This window comes from Brachionichthys hirsutus, unplaced genomic scaffold, assembly GCF_040956055.1.
Source record: "Brachionichthys hirsutus isolate HB-005 unplaced genomic scaffold, CSIRO-AGI_Bhir_v1 contig_200, whole genome shotgun sequence".
NCBI lineage: Eukaryota > Metazoa > Chordata > Actinopteri > Lophiiformes > Brachionichthyidae > Brachionichthys > Brachionichthys hirsutus.
The window spans coordinates 226,086-253,399 of NW_027180317.1; the positions used below are offsets into that span (position 1 = coordinate 226,086).

Genomic DNA, 27,314 nt, shown 5'->3' on the forward strand with positions numbered 1-27,314 from the left:
CAGCTGAAGTTATTCCCACCATACGTGTGTGGATAGTCCTAAAAAGATCAAAGCTGGAACAACGTGGGCAGCATCAACCCACAAGCTGAGATTTACAGTCTCAGATGTCCGACAACAATATGGAAATTAAATTAAAAACAGCTATACTATTAGCAAATGAAATAAAATCCATAGTACAAAAAGCTGAATTGCCATTATTTATTTTAACTAACTCACATATTTTATAATCACTGAAACTTAACGGGAACAAGGTCATCAGAAACACTTTGGCTTGTTTTCCACGGTTCGAACAGTCTCTCACTCTGGTTTGGTCAAATAAACCCATCATTTACTCAGGTAAATACAGGGAAAGGAGTGAGAGGGAAGAAAATCACGTGTTTCTGACATTTCATTCTATTCTGTCCACACTGCAAGATGAGGCAGTAGCTTCTATATTATATATATTTATTTAGACAGCTTTTGGTGCTGCACTGGTTTTACATCACAGACTTGTCCGGACCCTCTTCCTCTCTGAAATTGCACTTTTGGTTTTTTCCAGCAGTGGCTGATGATGATAGTTTCTTGCTAGCTTGAAGAAGTCGTTCCAGATCAGGAAAGGGGAAGAGAGTCGTCAAAGTGGCAGAATGCTCCAAACACCTGATTGGAATAATTCAAAGGCAGCAGATGCTTGTATCTGTATACTATTAGTATTTGCCGTTTTTATACCACCAACAGAATCGGCACAGACAGTGTGTGTGTGTGTGTGTGTGTGTATGTATGTGTGTGTTTCCAAATATAAAATAGAATCAAAAAGCCTACCCCCTGTATCACTTGGATCATTGTCTGACAAGTGCTGTGCTTGCTTTTGTCCTGTGTGTCTGGCGAGGTGAAATCAGCCCACCCCCGGAGGTGCAACAGAAACCGACCTTGCCCTCTGGTTTGCTGCGACCTCTCCTTGGGAAGCTGCCGTGTATCCCCGGGGATCAAACCGTGTGTACAACATTGTACATACCTGGCTGGAAACAATCATCCTGCCAACCATGGCATCCTCCAGTGCTGTGGAACCTCTCTGGCTGCATGCCTGTTTAGAAAACAGGCAGCAGTCCAAGTCCTGCCTGCCTCGGCACACACACACACACACACACACCAGCCCGCCTTTTTATTTTTAAACCAGATGTGTTTTTACTGGGTACTGCGTAGATTCCCCCGACGCTACAAATATGCACTGGGCTGTTCTGATTCTGGGCTGCCAGCTTTCGCTGGAGGATCTGTTCTTCGGTCCTTGGCTAACTGGCTGGAACAGTCGTTGGCTGGCTGTATAGCTGGCAAACTGGTTAATTGGGTGCCTGCTAACTGGCTGTAACTGTATCCCTTTTGTTTTTTTAATGGGGAAAACGAATGTTCTCACATACTGATCTTCCACTATTTACTTGATTCAAGAATATGATTCTACTCGACTTTAAAATGAATGAAAATTCGGCTTGAATATTATTTTCTGAGAATGTTTTCGGCATTTTTTGCTTTGATTCCACCAAACTTTGCTGTGTTTCTTTGCACTGATGCCTTGTCTGGTTTATACCCGTCCTTGATGGAGCTTTTTATTTTCCAAGTGGTGGTTTGTTTAGCATTGGGTCCAACGAGTCGTTTGTGAAGCACCCTTGATTGGCGATTTGACTTTTGAGGATTGAGCATCTTTTTGAATATGAGCCACTGTCGTGAAAATTATGCACATCTTGCATAATTTTCTTGCATAAATTATGCACATCTTGCATAATGCCAAGTCTAATTATGAGTTTGGTCAGTCTGATGATTTATCCCTTTGGTTTCCTGACACGGTTTATTCTTTAAGTTGTATCAACTTAACTTTGTGGCACAATGACCATGCACATCTACCTATAGCGCGCGCTGCAGTATATTTACCTTCACAAGTCAATTCATGTATGGATTCACAATGTGCGCTTTTGCAAACTGTGGCACACTTGATAATGTAAGCTCACTCATCCTTTAAACAACCGGCGGTTCTTGTGCCTGTGTGTGTAAACCTCAAACACTTGAAGCTGCTGTTTCCTTTAATTCGGCCTTAATCTGTGCTTCAAACCTTTGATTTTTGTTTGAAGTTCTGCTGTTTTCTGTTGTAAGGTCACGCCATCTAGCCTGCAACACCGGCAATCGACTTCTGAGCAGTTGTGTGTGTATTTCTGTGTGTCTATATGGATGTGTGTGTGTGTGTCTGTGTGTTCAGGCGCCCTCTGTGAGCAGCTAATCTTTCCTCGTCAGCGTGTTTGTTCTCTCTCAGCGAGCTCCATTTGATATCCGAACACAGCTGTGAGAAAAGAGAAAGGCCTGTGTGTGCTGTCTGTGCATGTGTCGGTATGTGTGTGTGTGAGATCTTTTTTTTTGTAGCGTGCATGTAAGAGTTGATGAGTGAGAAAAGGAGCCCAAGTGTTTGTAATGTGTGTGTGTGCATGCATGAACACGTGTTTGATGGAGGTGCATGTACATAGTGCCAGTTGGTATAGTGCCTGTCCGTTTGTAGGAATGTAAAAGTGGATGGTCACAGCAGTTACTTTCTCTCACACACACACACACACACACACACTCCCAGGTCTGGACAATTGAGCTCAGTGTTTGAGGGTCTCGGCAGCCTTGTTGGTCGCGTGCTGTGGGGCAGTTGAGGCTTACCGTAGTTGTTGAGAAGCTGAGCCCAGCACCCTCACCCCACAGCATTCTGGGAGGGTCAACCTCACTGGTTTGTTTTGTCTTGTGCTTTTGAGTACATAAATAGAATCAAAACAGAATTTTATTTTTAAGAAAAGTTAGTAAGTATTTATGATTCAAAGAGTAGAAAGACAAAGAAGTGTGTACATTTATTTGTAGTTAACCAATTAATGCAATTTATGAAAAAAAGACAAATATCTGAAGTGATTATTATCTTTCACTCTCACCAAACCATAGATTTGTGTTGTTGCACTTTGGTTGTTGTGTTAATTAATCTATTGATTATTTATTGTTAATTAGTGACCTTTAGGGGAGCCCGAAATCAGATGGGGCCAGGCTAGATTTAACATTTGTATTACAATTTTTCTGCTAAGCTAATGGCAACAGATTTAGTCACTTTTACACTTATGTTTTATTGTGAATTAATACCAAGTTATTTGAGAAGCATTTGGTCATATTTGCATCATCTTGATGATACAAGAGCAATCAATGATTAATTAAATTTAAATTCATATATACATGTATATATGGTCGATGCAAACCAATTTTAAGCCCATCCAGTGATTTCATTATTGTCGAATTAAATGTTTGAAAAGCATATATCTTAAAATATTGGAATATTTCATTTAAGTCACTATTTATGCAAGATAAATACTGTGGATCTGTTTCAGTACACACAAGTCACTCCTAAAACCTACCAACATCAGAAGAGTCTTACCGGGGCTAGTGAAAGGAAGAAATGTACGACTGCTCAGTGGACCAATGTCCACTTTTATACATGAAAGTACATTTTGTATTTGAGGTAATGTCCCAGAGTCTGGATGAACAGTGGATGCCCAGGATCCAAGCTGTGTGAAGTCTCTGAATTTAGTGTTATAAATCTTTTTTTGACTGATTTAATAAAGTACAGTATTTCAATATTTTCAGATATCAGATGAAATATTTTTGTTAGACGTAATCCATAGCTATCAAAATTAAAATGAACAGGCTTAAAATATTTTTTATTTCTGTGTAATGAATCCAATATATTTGAAAACGTCATTATATTAAAAAAGAATTTATGCATCTGTAAATTTATTTGAGTGAATGAGAAATGAGGCAACTGGGCATGGTTCTGACAACAGTTCAGTGCTGTGTGCTCCTCGAGGGACTGGCTTTGGATGAAGGTGTAAAATATTTTATTTGGTTGGAAAGTTAAACTCTGCCATTCCTGCAGGATTCTTCAAATAAATCAACTGATCGTTTAAAGAATAAGACTTAATTAAATAACTTTTCTGAGATGCTCGGAAATGACAGGTTGTTTACCTATGTTTAACAGTTTGTACAGTTGTCAGTGCTAATAAATGGGCTGCAGCTGTGGTCCGCTGTGCTTCTCGATCCACTGCCGTCTTATCTCAGCTCAGCTTTTGTGATGTTGGCCTCGTAGATTCATAGATCGATTCATTTTGCTTGGTTGAGAGACGCGTTTCAATCAAAGCTCATCATCAGCATTAACATGTCATTGTTTGAGTTTATGTCGGTGTCTCTAAGTCTCTGTAGCCTTACATTCAGAGGCGTCAGTCAGATCTGTGGTGCTTCAGTCAAACCGTCAAAGCTTTTGTATCAGCATTTGAAGAGCGGGGTCCCTGTGGAGTTTTAAGCTAAATCCAGCTTTCTAACTGGCACACACATCCACACACAGCTGTTGTGTAGACATTCAGTCCAGAGAGGAAGCGCAGTGTTGGCAACCGCAGATCTTCGACAGGCTGTGTGTGTCTGAGTGTCTGTGAGAGCGGACTAAGGCTAGATCTTACCCAATACCTTTTCTAGGAGATGGCTGGAGCATAGCCACTAAATCCAACAAATGGTCTTAAGTCTGCTGATGTGGAATAGAGTCTTATCGTTGCCTCCCATCCTGTGTGTCGAGCCACACTTCCTAACTGACAAACTGGTCTGCATCATTATTTCTCTGTGGGTGATGATCACATGTCGCTGAGGCTGATTCAGTGTCTTCCTGTTCCACTGCAGATCCACCGAGACAGAGAGGCGTCGTTCCATCAGCCGCACAGCACTCAACACTCAGGTAAGCGTTACTGCTTTTCATTCTCTAACACTTCTACTCAGAGAGGGAAACGATTTCCAATAACTTTAATAAGTGTATTAATATATGGTGCTGTTAGCCATACTTGTAAAAAGTTTGTTTTTTCTTTATGCCCAAAAGCGGGTCATAATTGGCAATAAAGACACTGCAGCATATTTTGGCTCTGGTTGTTGAATACAATATTTGCTTGTGATAGCATGTTGATATTTGGTCAGGAGACTCAATCTGATTCAAGTATCACTGACATAATGCCCTGTAAGAGATCCTCAGGGACTGATAGTTAGGGCTCAAAAAGTCAAAACTTTAGAACATCCACTGGGCTTGATAAAATGCAGGAGGATAGTTGGAGGAATGAAAAACAGCAAATTTAGTAAGTGTAAAGTACGTGGGTGAAAAGTCGAAAGTTGCGTGTCAAGTTTTTGACCATTAATAGAGCTGCATAGTTTAGATGTGTGGTGATGCGGCTTTATTTTCTAACGGCATACACACAGGGATCGATCTCACTGCGTGCTACATAAGGCCCTTATTGTTCAGGCTATTTCACTTGACCTTATTTTTGCATGTGACCCTGCAACTTCCAAATTAAAATGAGCCTCCGTGTCTCATGGTATCAGCAGAATGGGATCTGGCATTTAGCTCAGCAGCTGTGGGAGTTGCTCATGGTGGTCATATTACTCATCTCAGTGTATCTCTTAATTTAATAACCAATTTGTTCTGGTAGCAAGAATCCAAACCCAGCAGCTTTTTAAAGTGGTACTTTGGGTTAAAGGTGAAGCATAATATCCTCGCAGTGGAAATGCTAATGTTTCACAGGCTGTCTGAGTTTGGCGTCTTCCTATTTCTAGTGCCACACTGCTAGTGTGGCTACAAACGGCACTGGTTAACGTGTCATTGCACCGAACTGTGGACTGTGACTATTGTAGATGTAGTTCTGTCAGTATGTGAAGAATGACTGCAAGAGAATTCTCCATATGGAAAATGCATAGATGTTTATAAAATAAGTATCTGTCTGTATGTGTGTGTTTGTATGTATATATATCAGAAGTATTATTATTAGTAAACCAGTCTGAAAACAGATCAACATAACGAGGCAGAAAACAGGCTGTGCTTTATCTTTGCTGGAAAAGAGATGAATCAACAGTCTGAGAAAGAAAGAGAAGGATTTTGATTTGGTGAGGAAATACAGAATGAACAATGGGAAAGAGAATAATAATGAAACAGTTATGTAGTGAAACTGCAATAAATTGTAGGATTGAGTAAGGGTGGGATTTCCTCTTTTGTGGAAAAACCGCTTTCTCTTTCACTATTCTAATCCAAGTCCTTCAGTCTTTAAGAAAAAGAGGGACATAAACATGTTGCTAAAGTGAGAGCTGATCAGAAGAAACAAAGTTCTCTGGTACAGTTTTTGATGTAAGAGTCATGCAGTCTTTAAAGGCAGCTAACCAGTCAGAGGGTGGACAGCATTCAAGCTACTGGTTGATGTAGAAAAACACGTCTTAGCATGTTGTATGACACATCACGAAAACAATTTAGCAGATGACCGGGAGGAAGCATGTACAGTGGAAACATGAGTGGTCTGAGGATGGACCCAGTGTGGGACTCCCCAGAGCAGTGCAGCAGAGGAGGATATGTGAATGCAGATAATATAATGCATTTTAAAATGTCTGTCAGTGAAATATGACTCAACTGTTCTTAGAGTATAGGAAATGCTGACCCAGACATGTCTGCTGTCAGGTTTATTGAGACTAGTGAATAAATGATTGTCTATGCCTGAGAATGTTGGCGGTCACTCAATGTAAAGCATGTTTCTTTCACAATATTTTAAAATGAATCCCTAATCGAAATGCTGTCACCTGCAATTTTACGTTTTGCGGGTGTGTAACATTATTATTATTCTTGACATCCCACAGTTGGACTTTTTCTGCATCCTCTAAATTTAAATATTTCTGAATCACCAGATGTGGAAAGTGACTTTGATTCAGATCAGGTTTTGATATTTGTTGAATCTCATGGTGGATATCATTATGTAATTTTTGGTCAGGCATTATCAATATCCATAAAGTTAGAGGTAAACAGCTTGTAACTGAACCAATCCCACAATGGTCAAGAATCATTTACAAAATATTTTCTCCAGATGACGAGCCAGCTCTCCACCACTATCTACAGGACTGTTTCTTTCACCATACCCCTAACTTGGGAAAAAAATGGCCATCGGTGGCCCTTTCATCTGTTGTCTATGTGTGTGTGTGTGTCTGTGTGTGTTTGTGTTTGAGGTGGGTCACTCTGTTTGAAAGGGATAGTATAAGACAGCTGTCAAAGCTCACAGTCTCCTGCTACTGTTTGGTGGACAGGTGTGATGGTGTGGAATCTGAGAAAAATTCCCGGCATCCACTTTTGTCACCACTACTTTATTATCTCAGCCAGCGTTTTATAGAGCAGCTACTTTAGATGGCGTGAGTCGACCGACTGTATGAGGCTCTGTGTGTGACTTTAATTTACTCTTGCTCAGTGATTATGTAACAGATACAAGGACCTGTCGTTCCTGCCCTGTGAATATCATGCTGGTCATAATTTCTGTATAAACGCTTAAACTGCTGATACTGCTGATTAACCTGACAAAGGTCAGGTTAATTTAATATTGCTAGTTTTATTTATCGATGTATTGTTGCCCATTATAAGCTCTGTGCCCCACTGTTGAGATGCAAGTTTTTCTGAGTCACATATTTGCAGCTTTTGGTTGATCTTCTTGGGTTAAGGTTGTGTTAATTAGTGAAATGAACTAGTGTAGTATGTAAAAGCACGTGAATATTAACAAGTCTTTCACTGCAGCTGACAGTTCCCACTGCATGCTGTCGCATGTCTTCATTGCCATCTTTGATTATTTATTGTCGATATTTTCAAGTAGAGATCAGGTCCTTCTTAATAGGAACTTCCTCTGATTCATATTCAGTAGGGAAATTGTTCCTGAGGAACAAAGAATAACTTCTGCTTTTTTGTGTGGTGAAAATAGACTTCAGAAATGATGCAAAATAACATTCTCAGGGAGTTATCTCATCCAGCGGCATCTGGTTAAAGAAAGCTGATTTCTATGCATGTACACTGTATTAAGCTGCCGTCTTCCGCTCTTAGATTGACGTCCCTATATATTCAAAAAAGAGAATGAAAAGTACAAATGAAAGGCATTTCATAGGATTTGCAATGGCATGTTTGAACCCCGGAATGGCTCGTGGTGAGTTGCTATGATCAAATAGTCCTGGGATGTGACAGATAATACTGAACTGAGGTCTTAGGTCAAGTGTTTACAGTGGGAGCGATGTTGTAAAATTGTTTTTGTAGCTTAAACATTTTATTTTCTGGCTGTGATTCAAGTGGGAAAGTGGTGACTTATGATGCACTAACATGCTGCACAATATCTCTGCAACGGTTCAACCGTGTGAAACAATCATTCATAGTTTAAAAGACAAAACGCTGCAGAATGTCCAGTGGGTCCTATGATGATGATGACTAGTGATGTGTGTGGTGAAAGCTGGTTTAAAACATTTTGTCTCCAGCACTGCACCCTGAAAACACAAACATCCATTGTTTGCCTTTGCAGTGTCAGTCAGGACAGTCGGCTATTGATCCACACAGATTTTCACACCTCCTCAGATTCCCAGGAGTCTTTTCGCTGACGTCTAACAGATGTCCTTATGTTTTAGAGGAGGGATGGAAAAATAGAAACAATATATATAAATATTTCTGGTAGCTCAAGTTTGACCGTTTCTGTGTAACATTGCCCCCCCCCCCCCCTCGGTCTTATTTAAAGGTTAATGTGTTTTGTTGTGTCTTTCAGGATCCTCTCAGTCCTCAGCATCACCCCGTTTGCCCAGCAGAACCGGAAGTGGCACCAGCCGCCCCTCCACTGCTCACAGAGACTCTGGCAGCGACATAGAGAGCTTCTTGAACGCAGAGCCAGGATATGACGGCATTTTCAGAAAGGTCGGACTCTGTTCTTTACCTTTTCCACAAAATATACCTCCTGAAAATTGTCCTCTCATATAAGCCACTTTTCATGATTAGAGCAGAGATGTGGTTTGAATACTTGCATTGCACACGAATAACTGGAGGTAGAAAATAACTAGAAAAAGCACTAAAGTAAAATGAAAAAAAAATCAATGAAGCATAAACCCATTTCTTCTATACACACACATTTCATAATGCAAATTGCCTTGGTTTTGAATCCCCCCACCCACCTCAGCTAGTCCTGCGGGTATTATACAGTATATGAAGCAGTTATCTTGTCAGCCTGTGGTTGGCTTTTTATCTGTAAGTAGTCAAAAGCTGACACTCCAAACAACTACGAAGCATTAATTCAACAGTATCGTTTCAGTATCTTGTACCAAGGCAGTGGGGCCTTGGTACAAGATACTGAAACATGAAATACTCCATTCCGATTACATATGACAACAGAAGCATTGTCTAAAGTCATAGAATAATTGAAATACATGAGAGTTGAAGATTCCTCATCTTTCTTGTTCCAGACAGGTGGACTCACATTACACCGCAGTCACATCACATGGGATTTGAACGTATAGACTCCAACACATAAACTCCTGCATCCTGTCACTCCCAGAGGAAACAGTGTGTGTCGCATAAAGCAACGCTTTCATTCCCTGGTTCTCCAACAGAAGCAGCTCTATGCTCAGCTCTCACACTGCAGCTGCCAGCACAATAGGCCCAGTTAAAGCTCACACCTCCAAATTAGCTCTAAATGGACTCTACAATACTCGTGTGTGTGTGTGTGTGTGTGTGTGTGTGTGTGTGTGGGTGGGTGGGTGGGTGTGTGTGTGCATGCAAGAGCTCTTTCCCACCAGACTCAGGCCAAAGAGAATACACCAATGCGATTTGTTTCCGTGATGTCACAAACTCATTGCTTGAACAGAATAACAGAGCGCAGGTCAGGATGGTGCAAGGAACAAAGTCGGACAAAGATTAGCATTTTCTCATTGACAAAAATGCTGATAATGATTTTGCACAAACTATATGATGTGTCCTTGTTAACTACTAACTTATTATTCTCATCAGTGGAGAACTAAAAAAAACCTTTACCTAGCAAAGTTTGGCTTTCGCAAGGTTGCCGTCATTTACGGGTGTTGTTCTTAATGTCAGCACCGCTATAACGTGGCTCCGGCTCATTATCCCTAAGCCTTGTCATTTGCTCCTCATTATATCCCATTCCTGTGGCTTAAATAGCTCTCTAGCATTCTCTTAATTCATCACATGCTTCAGTGAGGAAAGGCTGATGTATGAACAATGTGACCTCATGTAATCAACAGTAATTTGAGAGACATCTGTTCAATTCTGTTTTATTTTAATGCTATTCTGTTCCATTATTGTCCTCGGCTTTATGTATGATATAACAGTGACAATGGTCTGCAGACATAGTCAAGGCAGTCCTCTGTGGCCTTTGTTAGTTCATAGAGAAATCAACGCACCAGGATGGGACTGAAGTTCATGTTTAGTTTTTCTGCTGAAGTGTTAATTGATTAAATGTAGGATGGAAGTAAAAAGGCTATTTTTCCACACGGTTCCTTAAAAAAATACATCTGTGAATATTTCATTACAGCGGAGCAATATTTTAATTAATTGATCAATTCTTGTGGTTCATGATTAACACTTTTTAGTGTTTTCATTTTCAAAAAATGCTTTTAAATGATAATATTATGTTTGCTGAATGTCTGCAGAATGAGGAAGCAGTAACGGGAGGAGACAGTACCAGCGAGGTGTCCGTCTCCTGTTCCTCCACAGACGACACAGTCAGTGTCGGCCCTTCCAGCTCCAGTCCCGAGGGCAGCCAGGGCCCGGAATGTAGCTGGAGCCCAGAGGAGGGTATCCGGACTGCGGCTCCTGGTGCTGCAGGACTGGACAGTGGTGAAGGGGGAGGAGGTGCAGCAAGAGAAGCTGAAGAAGCCAAAGACCGAGTGACAGAGGTGCCACGGAGGTCTTGTCTCCTCCGGAACAGCATTCGCTCCCTGTCGCCTCTTCGTCGCCACAGTTGGGGGCCGGGAAAGAACAACATAGGAGACGCGGAGATGAACCAGCGGAGGTGAGACTGGAAAAGGATACTAGGTTATACTTCAGAATTATGGATACTTTCATTAATTGGCAGAAAGGAATGCCGTTCTTTTGTCCTTGACGTTACGTGCGGTTTTCAGTAGATGCAGATGTCAGGTTTGTTAGAGCTTGATGTTAATCTGTTAGTGTTGAGTGTTTCCTTTTCTTGCCATTGGCAGCGTGACTCTCCATATCACAAATCATCTAACCCAATATCCATCACTTCATTTCTGTCTCATCCATCACCTCCAGTTCCACCTGTAGCCCTCGTGAGAGGAAGCCGGTATTTCACAGGAGAAGGTACTAATGAGTCACATTTACCAGTTTTGCATTGAGTGCAGCTTTTGTCTGGTCCCCTGCCTTGCCGTATGCATGCTGAACTACCGCTGCACTGTGCTGCATCCCTGCAGGAGAATGGCCTGAAAAATGTTGCTTCCTCTTCCCTCATCAGGATGTGTGTGGGGCAAATAGATGACTGAGGCACAGCGGGGGTTGTATTACAGTGGTAACATCTCCAGGAGGGAGTTCAGTGCTGCAGGTTTAGAGGGCCGTGTTGCCTATAGGTTGAGAATGTTGTTCTTTCTTTGTGCAATCAGCTTTTTTATGGGATTTTTCCACACTGTAAAGACGTTAGATGAGTTTTGAATTCAGTGTAGGAGAAAAAGATGTTGTGCACCAAGATTACATTGATAAATAATATGGATCAAGATGGGAAATTTGATTAGTTAAAATAAAACTTGGTCAGTAAGCTCTGGCAGATGAGATGCTTTTAATGAGCTCAAATAAACCGTAACATTTAACATTCCTGTGCTTAAAATGACTTCAGCATATCAGATACCACATATGATGATGGCTGATGTGTCATGATTTACCGTTACCATGCAGATACATGAACATCATTGCTATTGTAACTTCAGTTTTCCACAATAGCCGTGCAGTGGAAATGTCATTGTGGCATTCCTGCTGCATCTTTATCTCTGATTAGCTAATCAGGGCTAATAACATCAACCCACCTCCGCATCTGTCATGCTCTGATTAATATACCATATTCACCTCCTCTCTATCCTTGCCGTTGTTACTCTGCCATACATTCCCTTTTCTCAGTCTCCATTCTTCCTCCAGACTAACCCATCCACCCTGCTCTTTGTTAGCATCAGCTGGTGCCCCCCCGATACTCCCCACAGCCACGGTGTGGGAGTAGTTAGTTCCCTCAGGTACAGTTTGTCTCTGAGTGTGTGCTTACATTCTGACCTACATCGAGTAAGGCATTTTTACATGCTGTTTGATTTGCATTTTTGCTATTTGATGCCATATATGCCTGTAAGCATGTGAATGTATGAATGTCCCTGCGGGTCAGTCAGTCATTTCCCACAGTAGGAAGCTGCAGCAGCTGCTGGCGCTATTTGTGTTTCAGTAATTATGATATTTTTGGCTCTGTTGCATCATATGCAATAATGCTGGCAGGATGCAGGCATTAGTATGGTAGATAGATACCATAGTACTGGAGTGCTGCCCCCCCTGTTAGTCACTGATAATCCCCAAGTGATGATTCTCTTTTAGTCCGGTTTAGGTTCTAGTGATGCTTGACTGATGATTGACTGATGATTGGCTGGATAAGGCAGCGCCATGCAAAGAAAGGGGCTCGAGATAAGAGAGATTTACCGCTGCAGCTGTGTCTTTCACTGAGTCTGTCCTGCAGAGGATAGAGCTGCCGCCCTGTGTTATAGCTCATCCTGAAATGTGGCTGTAGTTTTCCTCCATGATCACTGCATTGGATTTTTCAAGGCTTCTTATTTGCAGTCATAGATCGATGTAATTGGGTTTGTAAATCACAGCCGCAGAGCTCTCCATGCCGATGCTGATGTTGGAAGTCATTTACAACTGCTTCAGCTGTAAATCTGCTCTGGACCCCAGTGATAACTCAGCTAGCTAAACACTGTGTGGGACCAGCTTTGCGTGTGTGTGGCAACAGGTGCACGTGTGCATGTCTGTGTGTGCTTGTGTTTGAAGCAGCACCGGCTGTGTGTCACAGGAAGCTGTGATGAATATTCCAGAGAGACTAGTGGAATATAAGTATACAGCGCAGCCATTCCTTCTTTTGGGTCACCTCTGATTTCTGTTTTTCCATACAGCTACAGCCTCGAAGGGCTCAGTAGGGCCCAGGAAGAGCTGAGGAGCCCCACCACCCAGGTGCCCCAAATCTTGGAGCCGCCAGCAATGCCCCGGAAGGACAGCGATCACAAGGGCTCCCTGGTTTCTCTGACAGAGGAGCAGGATGACCTTGAGGAGCACAGCAGAATGCATGACCTGGTCAGCTGACACACTTAACCTTGGTCCGTTAGATGCCGTGTTTTTACACTGCCACACCGTCGGCTCCATAAGATCCTCCAAAACATTGCCAGCCCAAAAATCAAAACTTATTATGAACTCGCATTCACAACTACACTTTGATTGTTTTTGTCCTTATTTTCCATTAAGTAGCTGGTTATGTTATTATCCTGTTTTAACATCCTTGTTTTTGACATTGTTTGGCACCTTGATTGATTCAGTCTTGTCTCTCTGTCTTCAGAAATCAAGAAGATATCGACCTCTGAGGAACACTTGCCCCCCCATGACCCTGCCACTCACCAAGTCTGTATCTATGCTTGCCATTAGCCAGAGGGACATCGATGGTGAGTTGGGAGGCTGCCTTCCTGTTTTCTGCTCTTTTATTCATTGTCGCTGTTTTTTAATTTTATTAGTATTATCTTACTTCAATGTCATAAGTCAGCATCATGAGTCAATGATTTTGAAATCTAGAAGTTTAAGTGTACTTCACATGCTCAAGGCATTATAGGCTCTGAGTAGAATTTCAACTTTACTAAAGTAACTCAAAAAGTAGATTGTTTACTTTTGTTTTCCTGGAATCACAGATGGTTGTTTACAAAAAAAACGATTCTGTCCGTTCTTCATGAGCCTGACACCGATGGTCCTCTGTAGCTCACTTATTTGCGTAATGCCTATCTGTCTGTGTGGGAGTCTTCAGACTGTATTTGACCTGTCTGACCTTTTGATATATTTTACTGCAAGAGAGGAGCAATGAGAGGTTACAACTGTTAAGCATGGTGGTTTGGTGACCTCATATGACTCCATCATGGCTCCACCCACCATCAACTTCAGCAGAGGTCTGATTGGTCAAAACAAATTGGAACACACCGTGTAGGCGGGCAGGGTCTTTCAAACATCGATGCCAATATAGGGAGTGTAGGATTTTCTTCACCATCCTTACTGTCATTCTAAAGGTTCTTAAGTCAATTCTTGCTGTGGTTCTTCCCTTCTGCTCCTTCCAGCAGTGGGACGCCTGAGACGTAAGAGGCGCATTTCCTTCTCTTTCAGCTTTTCCCCAATCCTCACCAAATCTAAGTCTCAATTCAGTTATGGCGACTCTTTGTCTAGTGATAATGATGATGATGATAACTTGAGTAAGTAATGTAGTGTAAATTTAGCTACATTTGAACATAGATGTGATGTTAGAAAAAAAACAAAAGCCAATAGCTGTTCCTGTTCTCCTGGATCGCCCCAGAATGAGTGTCACCCGAAGCCGTTACTATTCACTATGTGAACATTAAAGTAATGATACCGCTGTCCTCACAGGGTGAGGAGTTGGGTGGGTGAAGGAAATCCTTTGAGCTGGAGAACATTTACATCGTAGACAGTGTGACAGTGTTTATTGTAGGTGTTCTGTCCAGAGTCGCCTGTTTACTGTCTGTGTGCGCAAATAAGGCTGGCAGGAACCGCGATGTGCATCTAGGAAACACGGCGGTCTGAGTGCATCTATGGTCTGTCCTTGTGCGCAACAACAATAGCATGGCATTTTCAAAAGTTTGCCTTTTCAGCCCTAAAAAACAGCATCCTCCCTTTTTGGCTGAAATGTGTGTTGTGTGAACGACCTACAGACACTCTGAGACGTTACACAACATTTACACAGCCAAATCGCTGCACACTGCTGAACTGTAAGCTTTCAACTTCATTACAGTAAGATCCTTGCGTGTTCTCGTAGATGAAGTCAAGACTGAGTGGTACTAACTTATATTACATCATGTGTTCTATTGGATATCCTTAAGCATTTCCCATATACTGTACATGTGGCCTCAGTATTTTGTCATTTTACACTCGGTGAGTACATTCATACAGTTTATGTTTATCCAGTAACAGAAATAAAAACACACTCCAACACAAATAGAGGCTGAAAGGTGATGAAGCACCAAAGTTCAGCTGCGACAAACATGAAGGAGACACTAATTACTGCTGATGTGACGCTACTTGCAGTGTGAAAGTGCAATTAGACTGCGCTTGCATCAAACACATCTCACCCAGGCAGCAAGCTTTGTATTAATAATTCTTATAAATTGTTTGTTCCTCCTATCCCCTACCCAACTGAACATTTAGACAGCCTCTGCTTAGATTAGTCTTTGAAAGAGGGGAAAAAAGAGTAGCCATAAACGGTAGATGTGAAACGTGGAAACCCCTTTCTTTTCCTCCCGATAAATATGAGTCTGTGAGATACTTTCATTGGTGATTGTCTCCCAGTCTTTGCTCTTCCTGATCCCATTCTGCGTTTGACTGTGTCGGAATGTTGGGTTGAAATAATTGTTTAGGAGGAGGTAGGCTCGTTTCCCAGAAATGATGCATGCTTTTTTTTAACTGTTACCAAATAAATAGACTCGGTATTTATTTGGCCAAGTACAGTTTATCCTTTCCATTATGCTTCAACTATTCTATTCTATTCTATTCTAGCCTGTTCTGTTCTGCTTAGTCAAGTCAGTCATTAAGTCTTTGAGAGGAAACCCAATGTGCTGGTCGAGCTTTTATCAAATCAAGCTAGAAATATTGTTGCTGTGTGAATAGCAAAATGCAGAATCAATTAACTACGAGAAGTTATTTTTGAAAGAAAAATGTACTGGATATTGAAATGCATGCCATGAATTACACGTGTATGCTGCAACACTTTCTTTTGTGCCAGTATCACAGCAGCCTGTATTGCAATTGACCTGAAAGCGGTACATCAGCTCTCCTGCCGGTCCGTATCAGTGCCAGAGTCAATTTGATTTTGGCTTCAACACAGCTTCTGTTAGGCACGTAATGTTAAATACCTTGCTAAAAGGTAACTGTTGAAGGAGAGGAAGCCATGGATTATTCAATTTTCTGCCCAATTTGTCCAACTGGGCCTGAAACTGTCAATTCGTTGTGCATGCTGCAGGGTCAGAGAGGTCATTAGTTTACTGTATCAAGGGAGAAATATTATAACATGCTGGTTCCCAGCTTCAGATAGAGCCAGGAAGGAGACTCATCACCAGAGATGGAAAATGCATACATAAAAACCTGAATCTTGTTGTCTTATTTCTTTCCAGGTATGAGGTCATTTTCCAGCACCTCAGGGTCAGTAGCATACAGGTTAGTCCACATCGGCACATGCATAGAACAGCAAAATAGGTTGTTTTGCTTCAACTGGGATCTTTATAGTCTCATAAAGAAGCTGTGGGGAGGTTCTTGTGAGCAGTCACATGGTTATCCATGGAACATTTATAGTGCTGTAATGAATCATTTTCAGAACAGATGAACCTTATGATTGCAGCCGTTTGATATAAAAGGAAATGTGTGTGTGTGTGTGTGTGTCTACCAGTATATCTGAAGAGGAGCCTGGCCCTCTGCGGAGCGACACCGAGGCAAAGAGTCAAACTACAAAAGTCAGCCGGACCTTCAGCTACCTCAAGAGCAAGATGTACAAAAAGACCAGGGTGAGTATTGTATAAGTATTGATTTATATTTCTGTTGTAACTTATATAGCTATAGGTTGAATAATGACACCATCTCCAACACTTTACTCACACTTTAAATCACACTCGCACCATGCTATTTTATCCACACAAAGTTTGCAAGTGACGCCTAACTGGTGAGCTAAGTAGCATTTTGGAACATCTGGTATTTCAATCTGATGCGGAATTTGAGAATTTGGAAGACACACACCTTAGGAAGTCTTAAACTTCCTCTTTTACAAATGAATCCGAGCAGGTGCACCGTGCTATTGTTTACAAAGCTAGAACGTTTCACTCAACATTCAACAGGATGAGGTTTTGTCGAAATACCACCAATTCTTTTCCCTGTGGATGAGACGCATGATAAAGATCTGATGACCTGTCTTTGTTAATGACTACATTAAATAATTGCTCACTATTTACCTGTGCTGTTGGTAGTTGATATTTACAGGAAAACAGAAACCGATCCAGCCATCTACACAACACCTCTAAATCCACCCAACAATACCAGCTTGAAATGCTGGGGGGGGGTTGGCCTAATTATTATTAAAGTTTGTCTTTTTTTTTTTCTTCTCAGGAGGGCCTTCATTTATGTGAAGAAAATTAATCGTTCTTTAATAGACTTTCCGGCTTTAAATATTGAATCAGAGGGCTTTTCTTCCACCACATTTATTTGTTGGCGTCTCTGTGAGCTGCCCTGTGGATCTTCAGCTGCTCTGAACAGCTTCAGTCAAACGCTTGCAGAGAAGCAAGAGTCGTAGAGGGGATTGCTATATGCGTCTAGCTTCAGGGCAAAGTCAGAATTTCTTCTCACTTCCCCTATTGAGAGTTCCCCTGTAGGTTTGGTTTTGAGCCTGCCACATTTATCTCGTCATATATGTGAGTCTGTGGCGTAAGAAGTGGGCAACTTTTCTGTTGCACAGAAAGTAGCTCCGTGCCAAAGGTGGGTTCCCTTAGAAAATAACCCTAACCCTAACACATTGTGAGTTGTGACCATTGTAAAAGTTTATGGTAAAAAAGTACAACTGTTGTACTGTTTTCCTCAGTTGTACTTTGCAGGAGTCGCATACCATATTGTAATAGAGAAAAATGTGAATTTTGACAGTTGTGAAAAATTGCTACGTATTTGCTTTAACTTCTGTTTGCTGTCTGTGATTGGGCAACCCGTGCAAAGAAACACGAGTGAACAGGAAGTTAAACAGGAAGTCTGAGCTGGCTGTGAGTTTATAATCTCATCTCTAACTTTAACCATTGTTTTTAAAGTGACATTAGTTCACCACAATCTACAACCAAGATTATCAATCACATTTATTAGATTCAAAGAAAATTAATAAAGCTTTGATGGATGAGAATTAAATTTGCATGTTATCAATGGATCTTTATCTGTGTATATTTAATGAGACTGAAAATGGCCGTCGCATCAATAACAGACCAGTAAAACATCACATAACATTTCAGATTTCTTAACTGGATTCAATGGGATCAGTCTTCTTGAAGGATTCCACTCACATTTTTTAATCTTTTGAAGTAATATGCAACTTTTCACTTTTCCAAAACATAACTAACAAAATTGTTTAACTGTTCTGGGAGCAGATCTAATTTGTGCAGGGCTGACACACTGTCAGTACCAGACAGAAGGGTCATTGCAGTAATAACACGTCCTGTAGAGAGCCAGTAACTTCCTCTTTGTCCCTTTCCTGGTGAAGTCATAGTACTGGTCTCAGCGTCAGGAACTCACACACACAGCCGGGCATGTTATACAGGAGATTTATAGGGAGCCATGGCTTCTCACTGAGATGGAAAGGTTGGCTGGAGGTAGGATAACAGAATGCTGTGGTTTTTTTCCCAGTTAAATTGTAGTCAGTCTGTGACAATAACATATTAAATGTGGCATTCTCCTCGGGGCCTGTGTCTCCTTACAGTCGAGTTATCGCCTGTGTTGCAGTGTATTTCATTTGAGTGTTTATTTTTTTAATCGCAGCTTTAGATGTCACGAGTGATCATGCTGCCTGCTGTGGATGCTTGTATCTGAAAGCAATGCGCTTACTTACTTACTTTTTTTTTCTTTTTTTCTTAGATATAAACCTAAAATGTTTCGAAGTGCAATAATTATAAAGCGTTCTGTAAGTGTTGTAATGGCCTTCAAAACATGCAGGCATGTTGTGGTCAATTCAGCATTATGGTACCACGAAGCAAGTGAACAAAATGAGCTCGCCTATGTCACGGCTTTGTGGTCCCTCATGATGAGAAACTGCAGGGCCATTGAAATGAGATGGAAACTCCAGTTTTCCCATTTCCTCTGGGTTTGGGTGGAGGCGCTGTGATGTCAGTCCAAGAGAATGAGAGCTCTGTTCTCCTCTCCATCCATTTATGCGATTATGATTCATCTCGGTGCACAGAGTTGACCAACAGCTGAGGATGACCTCGTCCATGAAAGCAGAGACAGCAGAAAGACTGCCCTGTTATGGAAAGGTCAAAGCATTGATTCCCAGACAGCGCGACTCCCTTGGGAGTCATGAATGCTGCCGTGTGTGTGTCAGCTGCTCATACATCATAGGGCCGCTTTAACGAGAGCCTTTAGCAACGAGAAAGCAACACAATATGCACTATGAAAATTAATTGGCTGCTGTAATTGGTAGCGGTTGCTACGCTTATTGTTTAGCGGCAGCGTTATAAACCTCTAGTGCTAGTGATGCACATAGAAATACACCACACATCAGAGTTTGTTAATTAATTCAGCAAACGGTGATTCACGGCAATAAATTGAATAGTCTTTCAATAACTGGATTTGTTATCAGCATAAATAATGCATTGCTTTCTATGCAAAGTCCCCGGCTCTCCAGTACATCACGGTAATAAAGTCACTCTGCTGGATTCAGATTAGATTTTAACTCAAGCAAGCTGCCAAATGCTGAGACGTTTTGTCAGCGTCTGGGAGCGCCGTTTTCTCTCCACATACCAAAGCAGACGTTTAATTGGCTGGTATAAAGGTTGAAGTAAATATGCAACTCAAAATGACCTTCCCCTCCTGCTGTGATTGGTTTGTGACCTTAAACTGGGATAATTCTACCTGTGCAGGAAAAGGACAGAGAGAAAAAAGAGAAGGAGAAGGACAGCAAAGAGAAGGACAAGAAATCGGTTCATGGTCATCTTTTCACACCACTCAGTCCGGGCCAGGCACCCCAGTGCTCCCAGTGCAGCAAGGCCTTCAGCAGTAAGGAAGCTTTCCATTGCACATGTGAGTACTTTGAATTTCCCATTATGACTCTTGTCTTATTGTTACTTCATTTCTTTCATAACTTTTAATGTCCTTTAAGATGGAAATAGAAGTAAGAAAAGAGTCGTAGGTATATCCACACATGTAACTGCAATATAACAATACAACAACTACTTGTCTATAAGAACAATAATACAAGTGTTGTGTTAAAGAAAAAGGGTTAGTTGAACACTGCTACTAATACTCTGTTAAAGCTGTTGACAATTACTTTTTAGACGAGCTATTTCTAATATATTCTAGTCAGACTATCAGTGCAGGCAACCAAAAAACAGCTTTTCATTGTTTTCCACTGAAGCAGCAGCGGCAGTCCTAAAGAGGATGTAATTTATTGTGCAAGCATTTTGGCGCAACACTAAGTGTAGCCTGAAAAGGAGATGAGATCGCAGTAGTCGTCTCAATGGTCACAATCTGCTAGGAATGCTTCAGTGGCAAAAAACGGCTCTCGTCTTCAGATGATCTGGTTCTGAATGTCGGAGCTCGAGACGGCTCTGAGGGTGTTTCTGTTCTGGGGAGTTTTGTGCTCGCAGATGTCTGCCTCATTTAACAAACAAGTGCTGTGCCGTGATCCTTTGTCTGAGAGAAACCGGAATTCACGACGTAGAAAGAAACGGTAAATCATTTAAGATGAGAACAACGTGTCATCTCCCAACTCAAGTACTGCACATAAACACCGGTGAACCCTTCCAGGTGACTGGTGGAATTAAAAGTAGAAGCTGTTTCACATTGTTTTCTCACCCCAGCTCAAGAAAGCTGACGTAATCCCAGAATCTAAACCGTACATGTGGCGTCTGATCGTTGGTTTCGCTTGTGCAACACGTCTATTCTGTGAACTGCGGAGGAAACGGGGTGGTCCTCTTTCTGCGTTCAGATTTTCACACCTCGGTTGTTTTTGTCATTGTTAACATGACCAGTTTCAACTTAAGGTTAATTCTTACAAAATGGTTTGACGGTTTGTAGAAGTACAAAACAGGGTAATTAATGTCTCTGACTGACTCACAGGATGGATTTCATTTTATCAATCTAGAGGGATGGCCCTTGGTCTTTTGTGCTTTGAGGATGTTTACGTAATTGAAATTTTCCCGTGCAATTCAGTGTCTCTCTCTCTCGCTCATGAGCAGTATTACCCTTCGATTGCATCACATGCTCTGCTCCGGTCTGACTTTCATTAGTGGGCTGGTGGAGTTTCCTGGCTAGCTAGGAAAACCAGTCAGACTTTCTATCCCCCACCTTTCCACACCCGCACATCCTCCGTCATCATGCTCATAGTATTCACTGAGTGCTCTGCTGCCTTTTCTTTCCAGACTGTAATGCGTCCGTCCACAAAGGCTGCAGGGATAGTCTTCCTGCTTGTGCCAAGGTGAAAATGAAGGTAAAGGTTCCCTCAGAGTAACTCCTCCAATGATTCTGTTGTAATCGTTTGTCCTGCAGCCAATATTGATTTGATTTATTGATTATTTTTCCTTCTCATTTATGCCTTTGTTTTATGTTTCTCTGGCTAGCAGCCCAAACAGCAGTTTGCAGTGCCAGATTCAAGTTCTTTCCCTATAGTCGCGATGAGGAGTAAAAGTGAGTGTCAGATCTTCAGTAACAGTTTGTATATCTGCAGATTCAAGCAAAAACGATATTGAAGAAGCATTGTTTTTGTGTGCCCAATAATTTGGCCTCAAAGTAGCTTAACTAAACTTAAAGTTTCTGCTCCCTATTTCTACTTCTTGTTCACTCTCAGACAGTTTTAGTGCTGTTTTACGATCAGGACCGACAATCAAAATTATGATTCTTCACTGAGGGAATACAGAGCGTCTGTTGCTTCAGGCTCCTGTGCCATTATTCAAAGTGAGCAGGGAAGTTATCTGTGCATAATTGACAATAAATATTTCTTTTATTAGGTGAGAACACAAATATCTCCAGATTCAGTCCATTTTCTATGCTTTTGGTCACATAAGTTAGTGCTAGATCCTTAAATGTCAGAACAAATATTAGTTATTAAAAAAGAAAAGTTCTACTATGATATGTCATTTGGGTTACTGTTTTCTTTATAAAGTAATGTCAGTAATGGGAAACAGCCTATTCACCTCTCTTCTGAAATTGCTGGACAGTCTTCATTGAAATATCACGTGTTCTCTAAACATTGTCTTCAGTCTATTTATTTATGACGCCTTAATAGTTTGGCAGTTTCATCGCCTCTTATTGTTGGTTAGGATTTACTTGTCATGAGTTGAATACACATTTTGTACACTGTCAGTTTTTGTTCGGTGTCACTGGTTTTCAGCTTCAACTCTGATGAGGAGGTGGAATTTAAGGGAAGTGCAGAACAGTGTGTGATTTGCACACTAATGAGAAACGTCATTTCTCTGGACCAGATGTTTGCCCTGGATGCTCAGACAGACATCATGTTTGACGCTTTTATTTTAGCAAATACTCTGTATTAAAAACATTATATATAATCTTATTGAGCTCAATCTCTTGAGCAATACAAGCCTCATCACCCTCAGTTTTCATTCCAAAACTAAGGCTCAAAGAAATTCATTATTTTCTTCCTACGTTCAATATTTTGCTCAAGGATTCGCGATAGTGAAACAAGTCTTTTCTGTCAATGAAAGTGTAGATTTATCTCCTTTTTATTTATCTGTCTGTGGTCCAGCTGGCATCACGAGGGACCGCCCATGGTCAGCCATCTTGTCCCCCGAAGACCATTCTTCCCTGACGTTGCCATCGTCACGGAGACACGCCAGCATCATGTCTTTCCATGGCAACAATCTCTCCAAGAGTCTTTCCATAAGTAACATTGCTGGGTGAGTGTGTGTGTGTGTGTGTGTGTGTGTGTGTGTCAATTAAATAATTGTTGTTTAACTTTTGTATTGAATACATGCTATTAATTTGAGATCCTTTAGGTTAGCATTTGACTAATACGTCTGCAGTCAGGTATTTGTTTCACTGCTTACTTTCAGTCTTCCTATCTCCTCATTCAGTCCGGTGTTTGATGAGATGCCCATCAAAGGCCTGCGCTATCTCTCGCAGTCTACTGACTCCCTCAACAGAACCAATCAGGTCACAGAGTCCATGGAATCCCTCACAGATGAAGGTCAGTACACATCACAACTATGAAGGCCGCTGCATGTCAAAGTTTTGACGGGAATCTTATCTAAGTGTAGCGGTGCAATTTTTCAAAAGTGCTCATTTATTACTAATAAACTAATCAGAGAACAAAACTGCATTGATGGTGTGTGTGAATAAATCAGAATAGGATATATATATATATAGGATTGACATGTACTTTGATATCGTTTAAACAGCGACTACAGCAAATATCTTCCTCAGTGAAGAGGCTATTTGTCAATACAAAGAAAACCTATGCTAAAAAAAAATTCACTGCTGTGTCATACACATTGTATTGTAGAAACTGCAACATGAGCTTTACATTGCGTGGTTGGTGCAGGGACCGAGATGATGGACGGTCAGCTGATGGGGGAGTTTGAGTCCGAGGCAAAGGAGCTGGAAGCGGACTCGTGGAGTTTAGGCGTCGAGCAGCAGCACCTCCAGCTGCTAGACAGAGAGCTGGTGAAGAGGCAGGATGTCATCTATGGTAACAAAAATATGTTTTTAAACAGGATCTTTTGAGCTTAATGGTAAATTAAGATGATGTTGTCTGGACCGAATGCCTTGATTATTGTTCCAGGTTTCTGTCTCATCTGCAGGACCCGTATTCTACTGACACTGTAGATTTAAATCATTTACATATGCACTGAGGTTTTTATTTCGATTTTATTGATATCACAATGCTTATGGGAAAATTCAGTCCATGTCAGTAATTCTGAAAAGCACATTTCTATTTCTGTGTAAGGTAACCATGTCACATACAAATGTTGATGATGCATTTGATGACACTGTGTAGACCTCTGAGGTGGAATTATGTAATTCATTGAATAATACATATAAAATCTGCTTCTTGTTCAGCCTGCTTACTTTCACCTTCTTCTATGGCCTTCAGAGCTCATGCAGACAGAAATGCATCACATCCGGACCATGCGCATTATGTCGGAAGTGTTCAGCAAAGGCTTGCAGAAGGAGGTGCAGCTGGAGCTCCAGACTGTAGAGAAGCTGTTCCCGGCTCTAGATGAACTCCTGGAGCTTCACACACAACACCTTCTCCGCCTCCTGGAGAGGAAGAGGGAGAGCCAGCTGGAGGGAAGGAGCCTGGATGGAGGCTCCATCATCAACAGGATAGGAGACATTCTCCTCAGCCAGGTTAGAGGGAGGGAGGGCAAAGGAGGTCAAACAACTGAGAGCCAAGTCACAAAGAAATGGCAATGAAAAATGTTCCCAACCAGCTAACCGATTGAGGTTTGTCATTTCCTGCATTGACCACACCATCTGAGGCAGTCCATGATGATTTGCTTTTGTCCGTGTCGTAAGCCACAAAATGAATTTTCACCTTGGAGGTCATTCTGCCTCTGTGTTGGCACTGATAATAGTCTGGAGGCTATTTCATATCAAGAGACCATCTTAAAAGACGATGTACCTGCATACATCGTCCCCCGGGATGAAAGCAAAATAAATACAATTCCCATCAACATGGGCTGCACTTTGTGCTTTATTTTAATGAGCAAGTGTTAAAAGTGTGTAACATTGAAGACACTACATCTGCTCAACTGCAGCATTAAGTTCAATAATTTAAATGTGTTGTATAGCCTCACAGCACTGCTGCAGGTCTTATTTCCTATCGAGTTTAGTTTCTACATTTCAAATCTACAACTATACAATAAATAAGCAGAAAAAGACTCCATATGGAGAGAGATAAATGTAAATGCATCAATTATTCCTACAGGAAATGCAAAAAGACATGAGAAATGAAGACAAATGAACTCTTTCCTGCATCACTGTTGAACTAATGCATTTTTGAAGATGAGTTGAACTTGGTATCCCAGAATGTGTGTTGTTGGTGAGAGGATAAGAAAGTATTCGATGCCCCCACGCCGTGTTCATTTCTGTCACATTCTGCTCTAGTTTTCAGGGTCCAATGGTGAAACCATGAAGAGAGTTTACGGAAGATTCTGCAGCCGCCACAATGAAGCAGTAAATTTCTACAAGGACCTCCTGACCAAAGACAAACGCTTCAAAGCATTTATCAAAGTAAGAATTGGATATCAGCACCCTTTTTTTTATTATTAATTATCTCTGCCTGTTACCTTTGTTTTGACTTTGGTTACCTTGACTTGTGGTGGCAATATGTCGCACTTAAAAGACATCTAATCTGAGTTGTCAAACATTCTGTTCCATTCTATAAAGTGCTTTTTATTGTCTTAGCCATCTCTGCCTCTCATGATTTTTTTTTTCATGCTTGTTTTGAAACATTTGTTTAAAAGCATTGTCTTTGTTATTTTTGCTTTCTTGTTCCTCTGTGTATTGTCTTTTATGGCTGTGAGATTGTCACATCTATAATCACAGCAAACACTCAGGTATTATGTCTATATTGCTAACCAGCAAATGAGATTCTGAGATTCCCAGCGGTTATTTGAAACCTTGTGTTGCTTTGAGCCGTCTGTTGTGTGGGTAGGTTTAACAGAAGCACTTGTTTGCTGTTTCAGAAAAAGATGAGTAGCAGCATTGTGCGGAGGCTCGGCATCCCTGAATGCATCTTGCTGGTGACGCAGAGGATAACAAAGTACCCGGTGTTAATTCAGAGGATGCTGCAGCACACGAAAGGTTAGCATCATGATGTCCTTCTCTCCAATGTCATCAGCGTGTGTGTAAATAATGTAAATCAGGGAAAGTGAATAGAGGTTACTTGGAATCATTGGGATTACTCTGGCAGCGACAGACATTATTCCAGACTAACAAAGCAGCAACAACATAAATGAATCATAATATCTTTCAGATGCTTTACATATGGTAAGTACAGTGTAAGGACATTTTTTTCTTAACGTTATATTGTTATTGTTCTTTTTCTATTTTACTGTTCCAGCCACATTGCAGATTAAAATATTGATTTTTAATTCTCAAATTTAAAGTTGAGGTAAATTTTATATTCAAGACGGAATAAGTAACAGAAATGTTTTATCTATTTTTGGATTTATTGAATCAAGTTGACTTGACATTTTGGCAATATTGCTTCTCTTAAGAAGGTAGATTTAAAGCCTGTTGGAGATGTGTTAGCACTGCACAAATTTGTGTTTGTTAAAACCATTAATCTGTTCTCGAAAGCAGACTCTAATCTAGACACGAGCTTCATTAAATCTTTTAGCGTGGCAACAAGTATTCCTGAACTGCGGTAATACTTCACACCTTTTGGAGAACCTCATCCATTCATGTTATCATTTTAATAATGGCTTCATATTTTTTTTAGGAGGGGAAATACTTTTTTTTAAATTAAAGATCAGGCAATGTTAGATGAGAAATTCCTCACCATATTATATCTGATTTAAAGCAGCTCTATTCCGTTGGCCTCCCTAAGCGCACACTCACTCTAATCCTTCTCCAATGCCTGGTTGTACTTCTGTGTGGGATGCCTTAATCCCCAAGGTGCTTTAAGAAGACTCTGTCCTGCCAACTCATATATACTAAGTAGAATTACAGCAGCACACTCAAAAGTTAGAGATAGCATTTTTGTTCTCAAGAGCACTGAAGCACATCAACCAATGAAAGTAAATATTCCATTTTTTAATGCATTTTTTTTGTACAAGACCCAAGTGCAAAATACATTTTTATCTGTGATATTGACTCTGGGGCTTCAGTGTGTGGACCTGCAGGCCTCCTTCAGACTCATTTAAAATTGCAAAGCTGAGTTTGTCAAGTTTGATGTATTTGTGCCCCTTAGCAGGTAGAAGAAGATGCAATGTCAAAACAATAAAAAAAAAAACACCTAAAGACAGCGCAGAGGTTTTAGGCGACTCCATAGAGATGTGAACAATGAGCTCCATTAACTTAAGCCGTAAAATGGTTTTGTAGTTATCCTTGAAGTTTGAATCTGGACTTCTGAGTGGGCACAGAATATAACATATTTACTACTTATCTAAAAGCAACCTCTCATGGGGTCACAATGCTGCTGCCCTGGCACTGAGCATCCTCTCAGATGTGATATTGGTTGCACAAAGGCATGTACCGGTATGCTTCCTTGACAAGTTGGCCATCAACAGATTCAGTTCTTAAGGATAACCATGGCCTGGATGACCACGAATCTAAGAATCTACTCCATTGTATGGCTTGGCAATAAAAAATAACAAAAATTCAGCAAAGGCCAAAAATATATAAAACATTTTTGCTGCACCTCCTGATGTCATTGTGTTAATCAGATAAATTGGTTTGGTATCAAGTAAATATGTCAGTGGCCCCTGCTTAGAATCTACCTGTTCATTGAGGACTAGGGTTATTTATG

At 41.0% G+C, this 27,314-nt stretch overlaps 1 protein-coding gene across 1 annotated transcript in view; it reads left to right on the forward strand.

The window, feature by feature from the left end:
- LOC137912590 (A-kinase anchor protein 13-like) overlaps positions 1-27,314 on the forward strand; it is a 46,576-nt gene that overhangs the window by 6,276 nt on the left and 12,986 nt on the right. The window contains exons 3-19 of the mRNA XM_068756727.1: positions 4,705-4,759; positions 8,610-8,755; positions 10,501-10,862; positions 11,123-11,170; positions 13,003-13,180; positions 13,440-13,542; positions 16,261-16,303; positions 16,533-16,647; positions 19,744-19,903; positions 21,244-21,311; positions 21,442-21,508; positions 22,584-22,734; positions 22,912-23,024; positions 23,379-23,525; positions 23,931-24,187; positions 24,947-25,072; positions 25,528-25,645. Of these exons, the coding sequence (XP_068612828.1) occupies positions 4,705-4,759; positions 8,610-8,755; positions 10,501-10,862; positions 11,123-11,170; positions 13,003-13,180; positions 13,440-13,542; positions 16,261-16,303; positions 16,533-16,647; positions 19,744-19,903; positions 21,244-21,311; positions 21,442-21,508; positions 22,584-22,734; positions 22,912-23,024; positions 23,379-23,525; positions 23,931-24,187; positions 24,947-25,072; positions 25,528-25,645 (2,257 nt within the window). The remainder of the gene's footprint in view (positions 1-4,704; positions 4,760-8,609; positions 8,756-10,500; positions 10,863-11,122; positions 11,171-13,002; positions 13,181-13,439; positions 13,543-16,260; positions 16,304-16,532; positions 16,648-19,743; positions 19,904-21,243; positions 21,312-21,441; positions 21,509-22,583; positions 22,735-22,911; positions 23,025-23,378; positions 23,526-23,930; positions 24,188-24,946; positions 25,073-25,527; positions 25,646-27,314) is intronic.